The sequence below is a fragment of the Haliotis rubra genome, unplaced genomic scaffold (genome assembly GCF_003918875.1).
Source record: "Haliotis rubra isolate DU_JTF1 unplaced genomic scaffold, ASM391887v1 Scf154, whole genome shotgun sequence".
Lineage (NCBI taxonomy): Eukaryota > Metazoa > Mollusca > Gastropoda > Lepetellida > Haliotidae > Haliotis > Haliotis rubra.
Genome location: NW_025765492.1, coordinates 1146301 through 1164471, shown reverse-complemented (window position 1 = coordinate 1164471; position 18171 = coordinate 1146301). Strand labels below are relative to the sequence as shown.

Here is an 18171-nt window from a genome sequence, read left to right as displayed (position 1 = left end):
TATTGGCAGTTTAAGACATGTGAAAGTATCTTGGCTATTTGAGCAGTACATGCTTGTAACACACCCTTCCATGCTAAAGCAAGCTGTTAACAGCTCATACTTGTCTCTCACTCACACAACTGGACAGACACATTGACATCACGTTCTGCAGATTCACTAAGCACACCTGAGGTCATACAAGCTCAATTTGACGATATTTTTTCCTCAAATTTGACACAGGGTCTTTAAAAAGTAAGGGGTCCATCCGACTCTTTGATCGAACAAGTGGCATGTAGCCGAAAACACTGGCAAAAGTGTCCACACAAAGTTCTCTCTGTAGAAAATGAAACTGGTCCGTCCACGGGGACGTCTTGCTGGTGTTGACTGCTCCCAGCATGGCCTCCTTGTACAGTTTTCTCTGTGTGACCTTGATGGGTGGAAGTTTGGTAACATGGCTGACTAGAAAGTTGAGGAGGATGTCTTCACAGTTAGCGGCCTGGTCGACTGTTTTTATCAACACACTGCTCAGTAAGTTGGTATAAAGGAAGTTGTAGTAACTGTAAATGAAAAAAGATTAAGAGATCATTATAAGCTAAGACAACACTGTCAATAGGGTATAAAAGTGAGTCTTATTGGTAGTTCAGGTACCTTTCATTCAAAACAATGACACAAACTGACATTGCTAATGATTAATTGTAATTGTAATAGTCCTCTTATATGGCGCTCATATCCAGGCACATTGTCTGCTCACAGCGCTATGTACATTACTATCCCTGGTCATAGGACACTATTGTACTTTCCGATACTTTTTCAACTCCCTGGGGATCATACAGCCATGTTGCCTGTTAGGCGCAATGAAATAAACACTCACATTGCCAGCACATACTCATGTGTACCCATTTTACAGCTGGCTGAACTGAGGCAATGTGGATCTAAGTATCTTGTCCAAGGATACTATGCAAATGTACCATCCTATCCATGTGTGTGTGCTTGCATGTGTGTGCTTTGTGTGTGTGTGTCTGTGTGCATCACACCTCTCTTCCCTTCTCCAATACTTCACAACAACCTAGCTTCCCCCAACCATTCATTGAATCAGTTTAGGGGATTCCAGCGTAGAAAGCATTCTTGCATAACCCATGAATGTCACGAAAACCCAATCGGGATCAGGTGGTCAGGTGAATTATTTCTTAACCATATCATGAATGTGTGGATCGAAGTTCAGGATATCAGTCACTGGATTGTCTGGTCCAGACTTAATTATTCACAGAACACCATCACATAGTTGAAATATTGCTGAGTGAAGTATTTAACAAAAAGCAAAACGACAAAAAGAAACTCCTCAAAGCAGGTCCAGTTAGCCTGTCAGTGTGATGGAGTAGTTATGACATCAATGTAGCATGTTCATTACTGATACAGCATATGACTTACTAACCCTGATAACCCACCCGTCTGCTTCCATCCCCTCTGGGCAACCTATCAGGAAGACATGTACCGACATCAGCCCTGCACACTTCTTACATCGAGCCCTCAATAAACATACAGCTCATGAAATACCCATTCCTGACAAGAAACAGATCCCAGGGGACAGCCAATGGGTTGACCTTTGGCTAAAAAAAGCGTTTTGATGAAGAGACTTCTGAATCCAATAACTGGCTAACAACATGCAGTGACCTAGAGTAAATAACACTGTCATATTCATAACATACACATTTCCTACATCACGCATGTTAAACCCATCTAGCCTCACGAACAGCCTGCATCCTGCTGCTGTTGCTGAACTAATGGGAGACTTCGCCTTCAAGATGTTCGATGCATCATCAAAATTAAAGCTGCGTGTTTAACTGAAGCCTGTATTTAGCTTTGTCTGACTTACAGAAAGCTGCTGGGTGTTTCTCAAAAGCTTTTTGCATAACACTAAAATCAATTAGCAAGACGTGGAACTGTTTTCTTAATGAAAACCGTTACAGCATTCTCGGTGACTTTGTCAAGCAAATAAAACTATGTGTATCATGCTGCATTTCAAGTGTATATGCAATGTATCCTGATGTATATTGAGCCAGGGTCTACTCTGGCAACATCCCCTAACTGAGCTCCAAACAGGGTCAACTTGGACAAAAAATACCCTATTTGAGTTCCTAATAGGGATCTGAGCACCTCACAGGGTCAAAAAGTACAGAACCCCCATCTCAGCTCCTCGCAGGGTCAGTCAGGCGCCTAACAGGTCAGCACTGCCTACAAATTGGATTCATTTTCCCTCCAGATGGTACGACTTGATCAAAGGAAATGGCAGACCGGCTGCGCTGGTATTACTTTGTAATATTTGAGCCATTTTCAGGTCATGACAAATAATCTGCTGTCACATCTACATCACCCATTAGACGGTGGTGTGTGAAGCATTTCTTCACATAACGGCAGGTTCATGAAGCACAGAAGTCAGCGAGACAGGGAGTCAGGGAGGTGGTCATCACTACAATTTGGTTTCAGGAATGGTTGCACGACTGAATCTATACCACCATTGCTGGGAACTTTAGGAAGTGCAGTGATAACACAAATCAAGACATGGTTGAAGGCTTAAATACTAGTGATGTACAGAAATGCTAACTGTCAAAACGTTTTACAGACAAGGGGCGGTGGGGTAGCCTAGTGGTTAAAGCGTTCTGCTCGTCACGCTGAAAACTCGGGTTCGATTCCCCACATAGGTAGAATGTGTGAAGCCCATTTGTGGTGTCCCCCACCGTGATGTTGCTGGAATATTGCTAAAAGCGGCGTAAAACTATACTCCTCACTCACTTTAACAGACAAACTAATTTGTCTGAAGTGTTGAATGAAAATATAATACTTATTTGGTTAAATAAGTTTTGAAGTCATGATTTTAAAGTGTATTTTTATACTGTGTATATTCGTTGATGATAGAGAAATTCAACAGAACTGAGAAACTAAAGTTTGTCCAAAAACATGTGAATAAAAACAAGGAATGATATATAAGAACATTTAATTGTGTGTGAAAGTCTTAAATATGTACGTGTCTGTCTGCGTCTCTGTGTACGTTCTATTCCCTCCAAGCCATACAACAAGCAGGTTATATTAAAGTTGTGAGTGAGACTGTCAAGCAACCAGCAATGCTTTGAGGGATTCTAAAAGTCAGATAATAGTCTTGCATCAAGATCACTACTGACTGACTGAGTTTGGTTTTACGCCGCTTTTAGCGATATTCCAGCAACATGAGAAATGGGGACACCAGAAATGGGCTTCACACATTGTACCCATGTGGGGATTTGAACCCGGTTCTTCGGCGTGACAAGCCAATGCTTTAACCACTAGGCTACCCAACCGCCCTCAAGATCACTAACAATATTAGCAGTAATTTGATGCTCACATAAATAAACATATTCCAAATGTTATAAAGTAGATCATGGCACTTGTTGTCTATCCATTTCAAACGTGTTACAGTTGTTACATGCAACAACAGGTAATTATCTGGATGTAATCAGACACTGTCTTACAATTATTCTTTATCACCCATTGTTCAAGTGGTTTAACCACCTCAAAACAATGCACTGGCCATAGCAAGGAGTCCCATTTCAAGCTCAGACATCAGAGGCCCATCCAACATTCCATTAATTGTTTCAGTTCTTGCCCCTACCACTCTGTTTCATCTTGATACTTTAATTGCTTTTGACTGGCACTGTGGAGAGCTAATGATGGATTGTATACTGTATCGCCACAAATAAGGCGTGTTTTTCAATTATAGAAATAGTTGTGTTTTAAGGGGTTGGTTATCTTAGGCATGACGTGGAAGATCACACATCTTGTTTTAACTGCTCACGTCAATCGGAGTCCAATCGCCACTGATGTTGTTTGAAAGTAAAACCTTGCATTTTGTCCTAAACAACTCTTCCAAGTACTAATTGGTTATATAAGCTTTCATTGTATTCAAATTCCTTGCTCACACTATATTCTGCAAATAACGTTTAACTGAACCTCACCTCGATCACGACTGCCCAGCCAGCCGTTGGAGAGCTGGAGATAAGTATGAGTAGGATCGTCTCATATTTTCTAATACAATTTGACATAACAGTTATTGTTTCTCATAAATTTCATTTACATCATCACTGAATATGTATAAAAATGTATCTAATTATATTGCAGTATTGAAATAAGCCACAAAGTAGCAAAACCTGTAACAAATAGTGAAATGACGATTCTGTAACTTGAGACATCCCACACACTTGCCCATAAGACATGTGATATCTAAATGCTGCACATGTAATTAATTCCCTTTGTTCTTTCATCTAATAGCAAGGAAGACTCAAATATCTCAATGACTGTTGAATGAACATGACAAAAGTAAGCCCAGTACACTGAAACTTAGATAATTGGTGATTAAATTACAGGAAAAAAGATTCTCTTCGTAGAAATTACAGTCAAATCCCGATGAGTCGAATCTCTGGGGACCAAGTAATAAATTCGACTTATCGATGTATTCGAGACATAGGTATGTCTATGAGGGTAGAAAAAAATATGATCTAGTCCTAATTCCTCCGCCTACGCATGTGCTTATCTAATAATTTCCCTATCACTAATAGGGGCACCTTATCAGTTCAGTCTGATTAGCACAGACAGTGATTTCCGTAAAATCACTAATCTGCCTTTTGAACTCACCCGTCAAAGGCGGAAAGGTGTGAGCCGCGCTGGTTTGTTAATTGGATCAGTTTGCTACACCAATCAACTTCTCATTGACTGACTTCGGCTTATGTATACAAGATTGCTGTTGTTTAAATCTCATGGGACCAAATTTTCTTCTCGAGTCACCGTGCGTATTTATGAGACGAATTCGTGTAACCGGAAATCAAATGATGACAACTATAACAGGGAATGGTCGGGACCGACAGGTACTTCGTGTTATGCATAATATTCGAGACACCGGCATTCGACTCATCGGGATTTGACTGTACTTCAGTACTTAAAATTAATGTATTCCTTTAACCGTCACCATGTGCTAGAGTGCTACATGACTAAGCATCTTATCAAAACAACAATGAATGGCAAACCGTTATCATGTATGAGCTGATGATGGGTTTTGTTCAGAGCTGATGATGGGTTTTGTTATGTCCCATCTATGGTCCTGAGACACTTTCTAGACAGGGTTTATAAATTATCATCAATTTTGAAGTTTAAATGAGGGAGTCCTGTTTTTATGTCCCATCTATGGTCCTGTAACCAGACACAATTATCATCCACCTACCTATGATATATGGTCCTGTAACCACATACAATTATCATCCACCTACCTATGGTATATGGTCCTGTAACACATTATCACACACCTATGATATATATCATCCACCTACCTATGGTATATGGTCCTGTAACCATTATCATCCACCTACACATTATCATCCACCTACATTATCATCCACCTACCTATGGATATATGGTCCTGTAACCACACACATTATCATCCACCTACCTATGGTATATGGTCCTGTAACCACACACATTATCATCCACCTACCTATGGTATATGGTCCTGTAACCACACACATTATCATCCACCTACCTATGGTATATGGTACCTATGGTCCTGTAACCACACACACACCTATTATCATCCACCTACCTATGATATATGGTCCTGTAACATTATCATCCACCTACCTATGATATATGGTCCTGTAACCACACACATTATCATCCACCTACCTATAACCACACACATTATATATGGTCCTGTAACCACACACATTATCCACCTACCTATGGTATATGGTCCTGTAACCACACACATCCACCTACCTATGGTATATGGTCCTGTAACCACACACATTATCATCCACCTACCTATGGTATATGGTCCTGTAACCACACACATTATCATCCACCTACCTATGGTATATGGTCCTGTAACCACACACATTATCATCCACCTACCTATATGGTCCTGTATATCAACCACACACATTATCATCCACCTACCTATGGTATATGGTCCTGTAACCAACATTATCATCCACACTATTATATCATCCACCTACCTATGGTATATGGGTATATGGTCCTGTAACCACACACGCTATCATCCACCTACCTATGGTATATGGTCCTGTAACCACACACATTTATCATCCACCTACCTATGGTATACAGCGGCACCAGACAGCACCATGGAATACTCATTGGCCCACTTGGAGGTGTAGCTCCACCTATTCTTGCTGTCATCCCAGTAGTGGTTCCTGGCTGGGTACCCAACGATCCTCTCTGGGAATTCTTGCCACACACTAAATGCGAAGTGAAGTCAATCTAAACAAACACATACCATTTAGAAACATCACATTAAGAAAAATGGAGCATGTATCATTAGTGAGTCAATGTGTTGAAACAAGAAGACGGGACACCAGTCTATAATACTGGCACACATGAACACAGATCTGTTTAAGTTAACAGGATATATTTCAACACTAGTATACAAATTCATGTACTATTCATTTAGTCATTTGGGGAGCAAGTGAATGTTGTTTTATGTCACAGTCCCAAAATTCAACCAATTCAACCAATTCAACCAGGTCATATCCGGATATGACAAGGCACAATCATCTATGTCCTATCTGAGTATGATGCCCTATATTCAACCAGGTCATATCCGGATATGACAACGCACAATCATCTATGTCCTATCTGAGTATGATGCCCATTATTCAACCAGGTCATATCCGGATATGACAATGCACAATCATCTATGTCATACCTGAGTATGATGCCCCATATTCAACCAGGTCATATCCGGATATGACAACGCACAATCATCTATGTCCTATCTGAGTATGATGCCCCATATTCAACCAGGTCATATCCGGATATGACAACGCACAATCATCTATGTCCTATCTGAGTATGATGCCCCATATTCAACCAGGTCATATCCAGATATGACAATGCACAATCATCTATGTCCTATCTGAGTATGGTGCCCTATATTCAACCAGGTCATATCCGGATATGACAACGCACAATCATCTATGTCCTATCTGAGTATGGTGCCCCATATTCAACCAGGTCATATCCGGATATGACCTATCTGAGTATGGTGCCCCATATTCAACCAGGTCATATCCGGATATGACAACGCACAATCATCTATGTCCTATCTGAGTATTATGCCCCATATTCAACCAGGTCATATTGGATATGACAACACACAATCGTCCATGTCATACCTGAGTATGATGCCCCATATTCAACCAGGTCATATTGGATATGACAACACACAATCGTCCATGTCATACCTGAGTATGATGCCCCATATTCAACCAGGTCATATCGGATATGACAACACACAATCATCTGAGTCAACCCCACTGACATCACCATCACACTTACTTCATCTGTTGTGAGCAATGCATCTTCATCCAGACTAAACACAGCATCTGTTTCTATTTCTTTATATGGATGAAATCTAGCGCTAATAGTCTGAAATAAAATAACGGAATGTGCTGTTAACATCACATCATACATAGAAAAAGTTAAGAAACAAGGCCCCGTTTTGCAAAGCTATCGTTGCGTTACGACTGTCATAAATCCTTTACTGTAACATAGACTTATGACAGTCGTAGCGCTATGATAGCTTTGTGAAACGGGTTCCAGTATAACATTTATAGATTTTACCAGTTTGACAAAGCAACAAACTAAAAACCAACATCCCAAAGCTTTAACTGATAAGCTAATGACAGTAGTAATTCCTGGCAAGTACTACTTGACTTCTATCAATATATTACATCATCAACTGGCTGGTCTCCGTCAAGGCAACTTGTATTTCACTGAGAAAATGACCAATGACTAGGAACAGACTATTATTGCATTGAATGTATTGTTAATAAACTTCTAATTTTAAGGCTTAAAAATAACATCCAATAATCCCAAGTTTAAACAAGACATCAGTTTTTCTCGAAATGTGTGTTTGGAATCCTAGATACATTGCCGGATGAATCATCAGAAGAGACTGATTTCTGGATGCCCTTCAACTGCAGCAAATTGACAAACATTTTCTAGTTCTATTCCAACTTTTTCATCAGGTGATAAAAAAGATGGAACACTGTGGACACCGTTACAGAAAATGAGCTCAGTGGTAGGATGACCGTAAGTCCCACACCTTACGACAGACCATGACAATCATATTGCTGAGATGCACCTAACAGGGCCCTGAACAGTTCGTTTACTGATATTAAGAAGTTGCACCACCATCAAAATAAACTCATTTTGTGAACATTTCTAAATGTAACTTCTAAATGCCTATGAAAGAGGGATTCAATTACTGTACTTCTACTATATAACACTAAATCTTTGGAACAAACACCTGAAGTAACTTGACTACACCAATAACCTTTCCTCAGGAGAATTTCATCCATCTCAACAGCGTCATTATCAATTACTACCGCTCTACAATCTTCAGCGAGATAATCAAGACTGCCTCTCTGTGTAGATACATAATTCCAAGACGCATCCCTATTACTAATGCTGATAAAAAGTGTCCCCAATGGGAATCCATACATTGATGTTCCTACTGTATAACAATGTTTACAGTCTTTGTTAATGGCCTAAACCGAATACAGACATTTTGGCAATCCTCACAGGGAATATGTAGTTTTCATGAAATTGATAATGTTGTTGGTGTGAACTCATTCTGACATCGACTGAGTGAGTGAGTTTAGTTTAACACCGCTTTGAACAGTATTCCACTTACGTATCAGCGAACTGTAAGTGGAAAGTAAAGCAGGTCTGAGACATCCACAACTATAGTGAAACCAATGAGCAAGGGTATAGTGCTGACCAAACTAGAACCATAATCAGGACAAACCAGGATTTGAATCCAAGGGTTTCAGGCATGCTAAAGGGACATAACTCTGCCCAGCAAATTCCAGCACTTGCAGGGTTCCCACTAGACTAAGGCTTAGTCTCTGAATATATATAATTTGGATAGTAACAAACAAGCCCATTTATATTGAAAAGGAGCCCTAGGGAGACCAGAGATTCAGAACCTGGGGAAATCTAGACTTGCTTTATTTAGGGCTTTAGCACTGCAGAGAGGGCTTGGCAGTAGGGAAAATAATGTTGTTCAGGGACTGTGAGACAGACTAGGTTCCCACAGGCATGGCAGGCCAAAATTCCCTGACTTTTCCCCGACAAGTATAGATTTTTCCTGGACCTTTTAAGTGTAAAATCTGGCCTCCTTCCTCCCTTTCAGCCAGTCCTAACCACCCTGTTAAGATATTTCCTTCACACATATCATAAATACACACAATATTTGTTAATTTATTACATTAACCAAAACATTGATATTTGTGATGAAGAAATTTTTCCTTGACTCTCCTGCCACAATGTCACATAAAACTATTAGATACATTTGAGCGTGACCATCAAATATATATTCTAAGCTGAAATCAGTAATATATCATCTGAAAACTTTGTATTTTATATTAAAGGCTTTGGACAAAGAGCATAAATGTGAAACTAATGATTTAATTGAATTGTTTCATTCAAAGTCAGGAACACATTTCTTCAAATCACAAAATGTTGTAATTATCATAGGCATATTTGGAAAGAATAAACATGCAAGATATAACTTTATATTCAGTACAACCATGATAACTAGATTATGAACACCATTCAACCACTTTCAATTTTGTGAATAAACAGCAAATGTTAGAACATAGGTCATATTATAAACCTAAACTTTAACAATGAAACTTATATGGGTATTTTGGCCAAAATGGGCTTTCACAATTTGCAAGAAACCACCATAGCCATCATACTATTTATAATATTTTGGAACAGTATACAAATGAATGGAAAATGATGTGTCAACATAGTTATCTTTAGAAGAGGTGGATCTGTTGCCCATAAAGAATTTTTTTTTTTTTTAATGGCAAACAATTATCTATTGTTAATCACTATGCCTATCTCAGACTAGTGTTTTCCCATGCTAAACAAGAGTCATCAGAAGATGACAAATCCCCCTGACCCCTACAAATATGAAAGAGCAAATCATCTGACAGTTACTTAAAGATGAAACTTCATGTTTTTAGACAAAGTCCAAAACGTTTCCATGGCAACCAAGAAAAATAAAAATGACAAAAATCTGTAAAGGCACCACTTTAGGTTCTGTTTGATATATCTGCCAAGTTTTGTTGAAAGATATTAAACGGTTTTCGAGTTGTGCTCCGGAAACAAAGCCCACCACTCCCTTTTGAGACTCAGTCCAAAACGTTTCCATGGCAACCAAGAAAAATGAAAATGACAAAAATCTGTAAATAGCAAAAGGCACCACTTTAGGTTCTGTTTGATGTATCTGAAAAGTTTTGTTGAAAAATATTGAACCATTTTCGAGTTATGCTCCGGAAACAAAATGATTACGGACAGACAGACGGATGGACAGGTCGACGAGGCGTTGACTATATCCCCCTGCATTACATGCCAGGGGATAAAAAAGAGTCTTATAAATCTGAAATCACATGCTAAGAATGCTCTTATTAAATTTATGTCAGTTTCCCAGAATTTTTTAATTTTAACCCGGAAAACATGTTTCATATTGTTTGATTCACAAATCCAACCGATTGTGCTTCATAGAAGAATATGTCTGTTATGTAACCCAGCTATAGTAGATGAAATTTACAGTATGCTGATTTAAAAAAACCAATACATGCCAAATAATTATCTGTAAAAATATCCTTCAAGTGACTTCGCTTCCATTCTATCCTCCAAAAATGAAAATGTAATACGTAATCTAGGGCTTTATGTAAAACATGCTGATATGCTTAGAAGCAATCTCTTATCTGAACTGTAATTTATTTCATGAAATGTCTGTAACATGTGCTGTATGTATACTGGTATTGCCTGTATATGGTCCGGAGCCCTTAAGTACAAGTAGCATCTTTGACTTTGACTACTACCATACCTGATTAGTGACATTCTGAGTCTCCTGACCAAAACTCTAAATTTCCCTGACTTAAACCCCAAATTCCCTGACTATTCCCTGACTTTTGAAAACATATCAAAATTCCCCGACTTTCAGAGAAAAGCCAAATTTCCCTGACTTTTCCCTGACCTGTGGGAGCCCTGACTTTGCTCAACTGGGCCACCCATCCCCTTCTAACATTGCAATATTCAAAAGACTTTCAAACCTGAACCACTTATAAGAGAACTAGTACATATTTTGTGCATTCCGTTTAACTCAGAAAAAGTCTAAACTCATCAACACACTGATACACAAGATGATCATGGGTTTGCTCAGAGGCAGTACTGTGTGTTCCAGAACATAAATGTTTCTCTGAATATACCAACATTTCCAGTTTTGATAATGTGCTAGTTTTTTGGCATCAGTTCTGATTATACACCTGCTGTGTCTCCTAAACATGTTCTAGGTTTATTCCACAGAAGGTACTTTCATTACCAGAGCTGTAGAGATGCGTATCTTGACAATCACAAAATAATCACTTACTAGCTAAGACAAATTCACCTGCTAGACATCAAAGCATCACAAGGATCGTCTGAATAAAAATATGTACTTAACAATATTCTTTACAAAGGAAAAAAAGACATCTTCCATACTCTCATATCATTTTCAATGATCAAAAGATGTATGTTTTCTGCTTGGTTGCCATGCCTACTATTTCACTGTTGGGAGTAAAAATATGCATGTAGAATTTTCTAAAATAATCAAGGTGTTGTTGCTCACTGGGTACACCCAATGTCACTGAAACATTACAAGGAATAAAAGCTGTTTCTCGAAGAAAGGCCTGTTATTTTCACAACATTCTCAACAAGGCCACAGCTGTGTGAAGACCATGGATCCAAAGAAAAACTTTAACCATAATATTTTAACATAAATCTTGATTAAATGAATTTTAAGAAAATTAGATATCAACAAACTTAAAAGCCATGAATAAATCGTAACTCCATAATAAATAATGAACCAAAATAAAATCTGACTTTTTGTAGATAATGATCAAATACTTTTAGTAACTGCAGAATTAAAACAAACTAAATTTGTCAAATGCAGGTCACATTATGGTCTGATCTATCTCTCCAAAGTTTCAACTCTCAAGGCCTTTTCGCACTCTAACCATCCCCTTGTGTGGCAGCAAATAACATCACTATTTCAGATGCCAAAACATTTGGGCATCTGTAAAACATGTTTTTCCCCACATTATTCACTGTAGTGTTCTTTTCAAGTAAAAAATTAAATCAATTATTGTACCATAATAAGTTAAAGAATTTGGGTTATCTTTAAAACTTCTTTTCAGTTGTATATATTAGACACCCTTCTAAGTTTGAGTTTATCAATTCTGCTGCTTCCAAACAGAAGTCAAGAGTTGAAGTGTGATGATGGAGCGTGATGGATTGATGATGGATGACATGCCAGGACATAGGCTCTTTGGACAGTCTGTATTGGTGACTGTATCCTGATTACTTTAACACATTATGCCCCTGGTGGGCCACCATACCTTAATGTTCCTTGTCTTGACTAAGACAGGGACTCCCAGGTCTGCGGGCCACCTGTGTGATGGAGGGGGTGGTATGTCACATTGCCATAGCACAATAACCTGGGGAGTAGAAACAACACACACGTGCGACAGCTTGCTGCAAACAATACACAAAGTATGAACGCTATGTCACGCAAACTACAGCGCCACTTCAAAGTTGGCACAACAATTGTGGAAAACAATGGATGGCCATGACGATAATGAAGACAGACACACAACTGTGGGAGTCGAATTAGCCATGGTTGTTTATGAAATATTGTGTTGGGTGTACACAGTGGTGGAAAGTATGCTTCATCTAGACCAGACCTTTGTGTTTCAAACAGGAAAACCGCAACTCAGCCCACTCGCAATCTGTTTTTCCAACTTGTGGATCAAGTGCATGTCAGAGCTGAGGGAACCTTCTTACAGAATTATTTACCAAAAAGTTTTGAATCTATTGTTTGTTCCTTCCTTGATAATTTCATACTCAAAACATTCATTCAACTCAATCCATCTAATAATAAGCTGATAAAACTTGATGCCAACAGATTCTTACAAGATTTGTTGCTACCCCCATATACAACACCTACTACTTTTTCTTTCTCCAGCCCCCAGTGTAAAGCTAACCATATGATGCCCAAATCAGAGGTACAGTATTGTTCCTCAAGAATTACACCCAATCATTTCCATGTAACCTTCAATGCATCAGTACTAACAAAGATGGGCCACCTACCTACTCGACCAGTCCCAATCACCTAATGTAAAAACCAACAAATAACACCTACCAACCAACCCTGCCTACCTGCCCTTACAAAACAACCCAACCATCCTAACCCTTCCAACCCACCACCACCATCCTGCCTCAACCAGCCAACCCCACCTACTGGCCCCTACCAACCAGACCCACAAAACAACCCAACCATGACCCTTCCAAACCACCACCATCCTGCCTCAACCATCCCACCTACTGGCCCCTTTCCACCTACAAAACAACCCAACCATCCTGACCCTTCCACCACCACCACCATCCTGCCTCAACCAGCCAACCCCACCTACTGGCTCCCTACCAACAAGGCCCACCTGGCCATCCTGACCCTTCCAACCCACCACCACCATCCTGCCTCAACCAGCCAATCCCCACCTACTGGCCCCCTAAGAGGCCCACCTAAAACAACCCAAACCATCCTGACCCTTCCAACCCACCACCACCATCCTGCCTCAACCAGCCAACCCCACCTACTGGCCCCTACCAACAAGGCCCACCTACAAAACAACCCAACCATCCTGACCCTTCCAACCCACCACCACCATCCTGCCTCAACCAGACAACCCCACCTACTGGCCTTTACCAACCAGACCCACCTACAAAACAACCCAACCATCCTGACCCTTCCAACCCACCACCACCATCCTGCCTCAACCAGCCAACCCCACCTACTGGCCCCTACCAACAAGGCCCACCTACAAAACAACCCAACCATCCTGACCCTTCCAACCCACCACCACCATCCTGCCTCAACCAGCCAACCCCACCTACTGGCCCCTACCAACAAGGCCCACCTACAAAACAACCACCTGACCCTTCCAACCCACCACCACAACCTGCCCAATCAGCCCCCCACCAACAAGGCCCCCTACCCCAAGGCCCATCTACAAAACAATCTACCAACCATGCCCACCTCCAAAACAACCTACCAATCAGCCCCTACAAACCAGCCCCACCTACAAAACAACCTCCCAACCAGTCTCAACTTCCAATGTCACTGATCAACATTCATCCTAATGCATACCACTGCTGATCACCCATCTTACAAGCCCCTCACACCAGTGTGTCCCTTCACTTAAATACCACAGAAATGTTTCACTAACGAAACATCCGACATCCGGTAAAACTGCCAACTATAGCAGAATTTTATTTTGCAGCATGTGTTTGACATTAACACCACTGATGACTCAATTCTGACAGCCAAGGAGTCTGGAGAATAATGGCAGATAGTCTGATAACCAACCTGCAAATAAATAGCCCCATTGTGAAAAGTTCAATCAGAATAATTCTGCAATTTCAGTTTCTCTATTTTTCTCAAACAAATGACCGTTTCCTCTTATGATCCCACTGTCAGGCCTGATTTAGTGAAAGAGCTTAAGAGTTTGAAATTGGACACTGTGGTGATTTTTACAGAAATAAATTAAATGTTCCGGTGAAAAGGAATCACATTTACTGTCTCCGTTCTAATCCCATCAGCTGAAAAACATCTTGATGAACAATTGATATTGTATTTCAAGTAAAAACACAAAACTGGGTTCTGAAGAAGCGCATCCGAGTCCAACTGATATGTTAATGATGTCTGCGTGAGCATGTCGTTTTTTCATGGCCAGCCATCAATATTCCCGTTATATCACGGGGTCCAGTGCCAGTAGTTGATGTTTGTTAGTTGCTTAACACTGCAGTTAGCAATATTCCCGTTTTATCACGAGGGCCAGTCGATGTTTGTTAGTTGCTTTGCAATATTCCGTTATATAACGGGGTCCAGTGCCAGTAGTCCATGTTTGTTAGTTGCTTAACACTGCAGTTAGCAATATTTCCATTATATCATGGGGTCCAGTGCCAGTAGTCGATGTTTGTTAGTTGCTTAAACACTGCAGTTAGCAATATTCCCATTATATCATGGGGTCCAGTGCCAGTAGTCCATGTTTGTTAGTTGCTTAACACTGCAGTTAGCAATAATCCCATTATATCACAGGGTCCAGTGCCAGTTGTCGATGATGGCAACTTGTAAATAATCAAGTCTGGATCAGACAATCCAGTGACTGACATCATGAAAATTGATTCACTGAATATTAGCATGATATGAGTCATTATCATCCATGTCTGCCTGCCTGCCTGCCTGATCGACCAGTTACGTGAAGACAAATGAAGGCAATTACTGATTGGAATCATCACTAGGCCAGTGGTCGATAGTGTTAGCAACACGTTGGGGGGAAAACAGCACCGTCTACCAGCTAACATTCATGATTATAAAGCCAAGCTCCCATCCTTGTCACAGGGGTGGTGGGGTAGCCTTGAGGTTAAAGCATTGGCTCGTCATGCCGAAGGCCCTGGTTCGATTCCCCACATGGGTAAAAAGTGTGAAGCCCATTTCTGGTGTTCCCCGCCATGCTATTGCTGGAATATTGCTAAAAGCGCCATAAAACTAAACTCAATCACTCACTCCTTGTAACAAGATGGGATGTCATGACTGTTAACCTTGTAAAGGTTGATAATGGAAATAGACACATGATTTTATTGTCATTTCCCATCCAAGAGGGGAGGGAGACTAGCAGTTGGGATGTCTGAGGAAGAGTGAGTGAGTTTAGTTTTTTGCTGCTTTTAGCAATATTCAAGCAATATAACGGCGGGGGACACCAGAAATGGGTCTGAGGAAGAAGCTGCATGTGCACTTGGGTGTTGATTTCAGACATCAGCATAATGGTATCTGATTAGGAGAAGAGTTTGAGACAAGGATCACAAATACAACAAAAATTGAGTGTATCACGTGTCCGAGGAACAGATAGTTTTCCAGTAAAGCATTATGGGTCATCCCCATCCTACAGGTGCAGAAGATGCTGCAGGCAAGGAGGCATGATGTAAATACCACTTACTCAGCAGTTTTTGCAAAATATGCCAAATATCTGTCTTAACATCAAGTTAATCTTACAAACTGTCTGTTAATATGAGAAATGTAATCAAAATTCTTGCATGGGAATCAAATATGCAGGAATATCTTTCACATAATATAATTATGGCTATGCCAACACATACCAATTTCCTCATGATCGCCAACTAATAATGTACACACTTCAAACACATGTGGGTGTTAAAGGTAAATTGCCTTCAGATAGCAATAAAAAATGGCCTTTTTCGGTGCACATTCACAAGGCAGGGTATATTAAAGACCTTTTCAAGACAGAACTCAAAATTTAAGGGCAAACATTTTAAGCATGAGCAGGTCCTTGAGTTTGAGAGGCTCTCAAACGCATAAAAGTGAATGAATGAGTTGGGTCCTCCTTCCTTCCCTACATGGTTTCCCCACACAGAATACCATCCAAGCCAACCATTCCATGTGTTCTTCCCTAAATGCCTAGCACAAGGCATGGAAACAACAAATTTCACCTTTCAATGTCTTTTGGTAGGATGCAACCAGAAATGGAAACATCAAACTCATGTTTTCAATCCACAAGACAACAGAGCTGGTGATGTGCTCCGAGAGTGAAATGGGCTTCACACAGAGTCGAAATGGAGCTTAACCACAGGGGATACATGCTCCAAGGCCAGGAATCACATCCAACATGGACCTTTGATCCCGTGATCAGCAAAATTGGACTCTGAGACTCAACATGCCCCATCAAGGTTGGGGAGACCAAAAACGGGCAGTAAACACTGTAATCCAAAAGTACAAGTTAAGATGACTGACTGACTGACTGAGTTTGGCTTTACGCCGCTTTTAGCAATATTCCAGCAACATTACGGCGGGGGATACCAGAAATGGGCTTCACACATAGTACCCATGTGGGATTGAACCGGGTCGCCCCATGACGAGCCAACGCTTTAACCACTAGGATACACCCCGCCCCATGCTCCAAGGCCAGGGATCACATCCAACATGGACCTTTGATCCCGTAATCACCAAAAATTGGACTCTGAGACTCAACATGCCCCATCAAGGTTGGGGAGACCAAAAACGGGCAGTACCGGGTCTTCGGCGTGACGAGCCAACGCTTTAACCATTAGGCTACCCCACAGCCCCACAAGTTAAGATCAATCATTCTTCATAAATTTAAATAATGAATAGGAGTCCACAATGACTTTAACTCATAATGATGATTACTTTTGATCTCGGTGACAATCCAATCCTATCCATGTGGAACCCACCTTTTGTATATATGAGGACCTTGCGACATTCCGCAACAGCTTGAACAGCGGTGAGGCAGTTGCAGACATCACAGGGGAGGTTGCATATATTACAGCAGTGAACTTAGTTCTGGGGGTCACCCCTAGGTGGCGATAGTAGAAGGGGAAAGACTGCATGACATCTGCGTACTCCGGGAGGATGGCTGTAGCACCAGGAACCGTATTCCACAACTTGAGGGACCGTCTCATCTGACTGGAGATCCGGTCTTTGATTATCTGGTTTCACAAAAAAACAGAACAATTGCTGATAAATAAATTCAGGTGGTCGTTATACGAGTGAATGTTGTTTTACCAAGCCATTAGAAGCACTCCAGTTTTACTGAACAAAACAGATTAAGGATCATAACCATTTTGGGGCATATTTTTTTATAACTGAGAGCTCTAACTACAAAAAAATATTCCCCAAATATTCATGATCCCTAATATTTTTTGTTCAGTATCTATTAATGCAGCGTGTATATAGTACTCAAAAGAAGATAAGATTAACTGTAAGCAATTACAAACTCAGCTGTTCTCTAACTTCTTTTGTGTAGTATGTGATGGAGCCCAATGACAGCAGACGCCGATCAACAGTCTACAGTGTCTGGACACAAATAGAGGATATTATATGAGTGCCCATGTCATACTATCTTTACTGACGAGTGCCTACATGTTCGTATTTCTCAAGCTAGAGCGAGGGATATACCAATATTTAGGCAAGAGGGTCGTAAACATAGTATGATATGGGCA

The 18171-nt window shown here is 40.5% G+C and overlaps 1 protein-coding gene across 1 annotated transcript in view; it reads right to left on the bottom strand.

Annotated features, from left to right (window-relative positions):
• Positions 1–492: 492 nt before the first annotated feature.
• The window catches only part of LOC124270731 (exostosin-1b-like), a 149424-nt gene continuing 131745 nt past the window's right edge, over positions 493–18171 (bottom strand). The window contains exons 5-9 of the mRNA XM_046705769.1: positions 17404–17658; positions 12477–12575; positions 7357–7446; positions 6114–6279; positions 493–536 (exon numbers count right to left, since the gene is read on the bottom strand). Of these exons, the coding sequence (XP_046561725.1) occupies positions 505–536; positions 6114–6279; positions 7357–7446; positions 12477–12575; positions 17404–17658 (642 nt within the window). The 3' untranslated portion in view covers positions 493–504. The remainder of the gene's footprint in view (positions 537–6113; positions 6280–7356; positions 7447–12476; positions 12576–17403; positions 17659–18171) is intronic.